The sequence below is a fragment of the Pan troglodytes genome, chromosome 19, assembly GCF_028858775.2.
Source record: "Pan troglodytes isolate AG18354 chromosome 19, NHGRI_mPanTro3-v2.0_pri, whole genome shotgun sequence".
NCBI classification, from domain to species: domain Eukaryota; kingdom Metazoa; phylum Chordata; class Mammalia; order Primates; family Hominidae; genus Pan; species Pan troglodytes.
The window spans coordinates 71,124,441-71,131,309 of NC_072417.2; the positions used below are offsets into that span (position 1 = coordinate 71,124,441).

At 44.5% G+C, this 6,869-nt stretch overlaps 1 protein-coding gene across 5 annotated transcripts; it reads right to left on the reverse strand.

Annotated features, from left to right (window-relative positions):
- Positions 1–1,185: 1,185 nt before the first annotated feature.
- SRSF1 (serine and arginine rich splicing factor 1) lies at positions 1,186–6,127 on the reverse strand. 5 transcript variants are annotated; one of them, XR_008540113.2, is made up of 5 exons: positions 4,635–6,127; positions 4,035–4,219; positions 3,493–3,665; positions 2,615–3,292; positions 1,186–1,694 (listed from the first exon to the last, which is right to left on the reverse strand). XR_008540113.2 is itself a non-coding variant. In NM_001195547.1 (5 exons), the coding sequence occupies exons 1-5, from the start codon at positions 4,826–4,828 to the stop codon at positions 2,711–2,713; spliced, it is 762 nt and encodes a 253-aa protein (NP_001182476.1). In that variant the 5' UTR covers positions 4,829–4,964. The 5 variants fall into 5 exon arrangements, 3 of the variants coding, with proteins under 3 accessions (XP_054525826.1, XP_016786096.1, NP_001182476.1); XR_001710562.4 differs by having other exon boundaries at positions 2,615–2,733; positions 4,635–5,832; NM_001195547.1 differs by lacking the exon at positions 1,186–1,694 and having other exon boundaries at positions 2,711–2,733; positions 3,106–3,292; positions 4,635–4,964.
- Positions 6,128–6,869: the final 742 nt, after the last annotated feature.

Sequence of the window (6,869 nt, forward strand, 5' to 3'; positions counted from 1 at the left end):
CACAACGTTCATTAAAATCTACCAATTGGGGTGACCTTACACATTTCTTCCACTACCAAGATTTCTGGTTTTCCTTAGGTTTTTGTCACCCAAATAATCACCTTAAATTCAACTTCCAACTATGATTAGCACCCAAGGGAAATGTTAAAGTCTATTTATTTTAGGTCCCCTCCCCCAACCTAAATAGTACCAAGGGGCTGTCAGTAGACAAATACAAGAAGTAGCAGACTAAAAGTTTTTAACAACTGCTTTGGTAGAGAACACCAAAGTTTTTGGTACAAAATAATCTTATGGTTGGAGAAGGGCTTATAAGGCAAAATTCTAAATGCCCAGCTTTTTATTAGCAATGATTCATCCAAAGAAGCAGTTAATCTTGTGCACTCTTCCCTTTCAAAAAAGAATGAGACTTGGGTTAAAAGTTCTACAGGCTGAGCATGGTGGCTCACACCTGTAATCCTAACACTTTGGGAGGCCAAGGCAGGCAGATCACTTGAGGCCAGGAGTTTTGGGACCAGCCTGGGTAACACAGAGAAACCACATCTCTACTAAAAATACAAAATTAGCCGGGCAAGGGTGGCACACACTTGTAGTCCCAGCTACTTGGGAGACTGAGGCACGAGAATCACTCAAATCCAGGGGTGGAGGCTGCAGTGAGCCTAGATCACACCACTGCACTCCAGTCTGGAGAACAGAGCGAGACTCTGTCTCAAAAACAAAAAACAGTTCTAATACATCTGTGCTGATGTTAACATTTAATACTTACCTTTTTTTGAGATGAGTTTCATTGAGAATATCAAAAGCTATCTCCAAGTGAACATTACTAGCCATCAACCAATTTTGCACAAAAGCCTATGTTGTCTATGACCACCAGAAAATAAGCAGCATCTATAGTTTTTTAACCACTTTATAACAAAGTAGAGAAACTTATCTTTCAGATGCTAGATCCATCCCCCACCGTCATTTACCAAGTTACATACACAAATGCCTTATTCTCCCCTTTTGCTTTCCCCTGAAGACTTTTGCAATTAACAATAAAAGATGGCTAATACCATTAGATTGCCTTTTAAGAACTTTTAATTTGCTAACACATTAACACAAGAGTCAAAATCTTATCTTAACAATTTAAAGATTAACTGATAGACCCAGTTAGAATCTTACATGAAGAGGAAAAAGGACAACCATGCATAGTTTTTTAAAAAATGTTTATTTTTTCAAAGAAAACGGCAATAGCCAATTGGAAACCTACTTATTCTTCAACTCCAATTTTGTTTTCTTTAAATTTAGAAGTGACTTACTGATTTACTATTTTAAACAAACCCCCCCTTTCCCCTTTAAATGTTTACCATCTACTCGTGCTGAATCCTTCCAAGGAGATTGCTCCAGCGTTTATCTCCAGGTCCTCGCTTTGCTCCTTTTACCAAAAAACGCAAAACACAATTCCATCGTGCATCTTAAGGGCTCCAATCGTCAAAAATAGGAAAAAAAAAATCTTTGGAATAGCCAATTAAGTTGAATAAAAAAATCCACACGAATGCGGTTTGGTTGGGGCAGGAATCCACTCCTATGTTCCTGGTAATCTGATCCCGCTCCATGAATCCTGGTAATTCATCCTCCCTATCCTATCCACATTATGATTTGAATCCAATGATCCAGCTCCAAGGATTGGGATCCAGTGAGCCCTCTCCAATCCAAACCTTTATAACCAGCAAAACCAAAAAAGAGGAGGCAAAATGTTAGATACTGTAATCAAAAAAGGTTTCTGGGGAATGATGAGTTATGTCTGTCATCAGTTTAACAGATGCACATCAATAACTATCAAATTCCCCAAAACAAGTTTCTGAATGGTGTTCAGATAAATTTTAGAAACTTAATCATCATAGAGACTAATTGGAAGAAGCATTTTGTATTTACAGTTCAACTGATAATGCCAACACTTGTTACTGTACAGCATATTACAGGTTTCGTGGTTGCAAGAAGTTACGTAATTTAAGTTTACTGGCATTGCTACCCACCTAAGTCTAAAACTAAATCTAATGCTCCCATTTGAATTTAATTTGTAAATTAAAGTCTTTTAAACATATTAACCAATTATGAATATTAGTTTAAAGGGGAAGGTGAGACTTAAAAGTATTCCCAACTAGATTATCTACACCAATACATTGGAACTCTATATTTTGCTTTCATTTTGTCTTAAAAAAATGAAATAGCAACGCTCTATCAGTCACACAGAGGACATGCAGATTTAGCAGTATTGATATTATACTCTATCTTGTTGGATTTAAAAACACCCTGTACCCACATGTACACCAACAGCAGGTCACACATTAACAGTTGTAACTAAGCACTGTGACAAATTAGCCAGTTCTTCCCACATTAGTCCCTATTAAAACAAAAATGGGGGGAAGGGAGCAAAATAAGTTGCTACAAAATGGGCAATATAATTTTGCCACAATTGCCAAGGTTTAAAAAGCAAAGCAATTGTAGCTAAAGACAACTGAATAAAATGTTTGCAAGTGTTTTAAGGAAAATGTATATAATCATTTTTAACCCCTGCCTTTTAGTATAAGGTCAATACTGCCAATTTCATCTGTGACAATAGCACTTGGAGTCATACCATTGCCTCCATTATTGATCTGATCCTCCTCAATCCTCCTTTTGACAATCCTAAAATGATTGAAATGTGCTCCACAATCCTTAATCCAAAGCATTCTTAATCCATCTCTTCAGATATGTCTACAGAAAGACACATGAAAAGCAAGATAAACATAAGAACTTCCCCAGGTAAGATAACCACAAACACCCCCAACATCCCAGTTCACACAAACCAGGGCAGATAGACATTTACACAATATCACAGTCTGAAGAGTATGGAGTTAACTAAATTTAAACAATCCTGTCTATGACATCACTTAAAATACAATTTATCAAAGACACGAAGGGAATGTAGATGTTAGGAGCAAGGGGATATTACAAGAATGCAATTCAACACTTTAGCCCATTCTGAACAAAACAGTTTGAATTAAAAAATGAAAAGATTGTACTGAATAAAGGAAAACTGTATACAACATGGGTTCTACAAAAAGTGTCACCAATCATCTTATGTACGAGAGCGAGATCTGCTATGACGGGGAGAATAGCGTGGTGATCCTCTGCTTCTCCTTGGGGAGTAACTGCGACTCCTGCTGTTGCTTCTGCTACGGCTTCTGCTACGACTACGGCTTCGAGATCGAGATCTTCCATAACTTGGACTTCTGGGCCCATCAACTTTAACCCGGATGTAGGCAGTTTCTCCCTATTGGATAGACAGAACTTTCCATTGAAAGATCTAAGCTTTCATCTGTCTTCAGACATGCTGAATGAATACAATGTAACTAAAACCAGAAATCTGGCAATTTACTCGGACACCCTTGCCTGAATCCTTACCTTGAAGTTCCACTGTTAAGACCACTGTATCCAATTCTGGTCAAAGAAAAGAATACGTGTATAACCTACCTCATGAGATCTAAACTTAGTGTTATCCAGTTTTCGAACTGCATAGGTCATATCTTCTTTCCGTACAAACTCCACGACACCAGTGCCATCTCGGTAAACATCAGCATAACATACATCACCTGCTTCACGCATGTGATCCTTTAAATCCTGCCAACTTCCACTTGGAGGCAGTCCTGGAAAAGTGATTTTTTTTTTCTTAGTATCAATTATCTTAAATTTCACGTTAAGCTGGTAAGGTACATTAGGACAAAGAGTACTTTAAAGTACTTAATAGGTGTACTTAAGTGATACCAGGTAAAGAGAGCTGGTAAGATTCTGGAATCCAGAGTCCAAAATTATTTGTAACGATCTTCGTATCTAGTACCGCAACCTAATTTGGTAAATCACCACAGCAGCAATCCTCGTTTATTAAATTCACCCAAAAACTTAAGCAATTTAAGACCTAGCATGAAAAATTTGCAATTATTAAACCTGTCACGCAAGAGAAAAAATTTAGGTAGTTTTCGTCCCTTCACATCAATCCACACAACCAGTACACTCACCAGAGACAACCACTCTGTTTTCAGACCGCCTGGATGGGGGGCCATAGCGACCTCGGGGAGCTCCGCCACCTCCACCCCCGCCGCCGCCTCGGCCTGTTCCACGGCCGCTTCGAGGAAACTCCACCCGCAGACGGTACCCATCGTAATCATAGCCGTCGCGACCATACACCGCGTCTTCCGCGTCTCTGCGGGATCGCAGAAAGTAAAAGGATGAGAAACACCAGGAGGAGAAGCTCGCTCAGTCGGGAACCAGCAAACCCCCCGCACATGCGCACCCAACGTGGAAGAGCCCACATGCGCCGCATAATAGGAATGGCCCCTCCCCCACCCAGAAACACGCCAGGCTCCCAACCACTACACCAGCCCTCAGCGCCTCAGTTTCCCGCTCCAGCCTGCGAATGGGCTCCGGGGACGTCCAAGGCGAGGCGCCAGAGAAGCCACACCAACTCAGCTCCTTACTCGACTCCTGCATGGGCGATACAGTCTCGCCCCAACCTCTCTAAGAGCCCCCGCTTCCCCGTTCTCTATGTTAAGGCCTTGGAGCCTTCCCCGACTACTCGGACCTATTTCCTCAAGGCTGCAAGCCCCATGCCGCCTCACCGCGGGTCCTCGAACTCAACGAAGGCGAAGGGCGGTCCCCCGCGGCGATTCTTGAGGTCGATGTCGCGGATAGCGCCGTATTTGTAGAACACGTCCTCAATGTCCTTGGTTCGGATGTCTGGAGGTAAGTTACCCACGTAGATGCGGCAATCGTTGTTCCCTGCGGGGCCACGAATCACACCACCTCCCGACATGGCGGTGACGAAAAGCGCGGACTCGAGAACAGGCCTTCCCACCAAGCCTAGCGCACGGCAGAGCGAGCCCGCAGCGGCACCACGTCTCCCGCGGCCCCTCCAAAATGGCGCCTTTATCAGCTCGGCGCACGGATATGGGGGGGAGACAGAGGAAGAGAAGCGGAAGGAAACAGCGATTCGATCCCAACACGCACGCGCGGGAGCGCAACGGGTGCTGCGAGGGCTACGCTCAGCGCACGCGCACGCACGCGCGACGTCACCCTCCGCACGAAGGGGGAAAAAAAGTCCCCCGCGTTCCCAGCTTGGGGTGGTTTGCGAACAGAGTGACCAGCCGTTTGGTAAAAGTTAAATAACGAACTTTCGTTAAAGGAGCTAGTCATCCAGGTCGGGTCTTGAAGGATGGTCGATTTCTCCAGGAATGAGGATCTTTGAAAGCAACTCGGCGCCTTCAAAGCACTTGGTGAAACCTAGCCTAAAGCGTTGTCCCACCATGCTCTGCGGCGATAACGGCCTTTGGCGGGAAAGAGTCTCGGAGGCGGGGCCAAAAGGGGACGGCCCGGGCGGTTGCTCCGGAAACCCGGGTATCTTCGTAGGGTGCGTCTAGTCCAGAGCTGAGTTGCGGGTGATTGAACGGAGAGCTGGGGCGTTGGTTTGTCTTCCCGCCCCTGCTGCGAATAGACCGTGGCTGCTTAGACAGATGTGTCTAATTTAGCGAAACCGATTTAGATTCCTTAATCCTCTTCATTAAGTACCGTTCCACCTTCTCGTCAGAACTTTGCATAGCTCGGTTCAGCACTCCTAGTGCTAGTCGCAGTGGGTCCGTATCTCGACCGGCAACGTGGTACCCGCCAACCAGAAGGGGTAACACCGTACCGCCTATGGGACCCACACCTTTTTATCTCTTGTTAGTCGCCTGTCCGTGGGACTAGCGCAGAATGCCTGCAGAATGAATCGTTTCTGTTGTTTCCTTTCAAAGAACGAGAAGGAAGAAAGGGTGCGTGTGTGCAGTCCTTTTTTCAAAAGTTTTCCCTAAAAGTTACTGATACACCAGGTTTTGAAAATACCGGTCCTCTCAGGTAATAAAATGGAGCAAAATGGATGTGAGAACCGTAACCACTAGAGACCGCGGTTGCTATTCAGGACTGTGATCCTATTTGCCTGCGGCATTGGGAGATAACATTTTACATGTTTTTCGACGTCTGAAATCTGGATTTTTATGTGAAATCCTGGGATTTTTAAACGTCGCTAATGAATTAAAATTCAAATCAGGCTGGGCGCGGTGGCTCACGCCAGCACTTTGGGAGGCCGAGGCGGTTGGATCACTTGAGGTCAGGAATTCGAGACCAGCCTGGCCAACATGGTGAAATCCCGTCTCTACTGAAAAAACAAAAATTAGCCGGGCTTGGTGGCAGGCGCCTGTAATCCAGTCTACTCGGGAGGCTGAGGCAGGAGAATCGCTAGAACCCTGGAGGCGGAGGTTGCAGTGAGCTGAGATGGCGCCATTGCACTGCAGCCTGGGCTACAGAGTGAGACTCCTCCAAAAAAAAAAAAAAAGAGGGGGAAACAACAACAAATTAAAATCAAACCCTGCAGTCATAAATTTGCCATAACAGATCTACACACTGAATTTAAGGGATAATTTTCTTCATGTTATTTATTTACAGCAGTCCCTTTCCGCAAGGATGTGAGGCAACTTACAGAGATACCATAAAACATGAAAACTAGATGAGGCTGGGCGTGGTGGCTCACTCCTGTAATCCCAGCACTTTGGGAGGCCGAGGCGGGCGGATCACCTGAGGTCAGGAGTCGGAGACCAACATGTCGAAACCCGTATCTTCTAAAAATACAAAACATTAGCTGGGCATGGTGGCGCGTGCCTGTAATCCCAGCTACTCGGTAGGGTGAGACAGGACAATCTCTTGAACCCTTAGGAGGTGGAGGCTGCAGTGAGCGGAAATCACGCCACTGCACTTCAGCCTGGGTGACAGAACAAGACTCCATCTCACAAAAAAAAAAAAAAAAAATGCTAGAGTAAGAAATC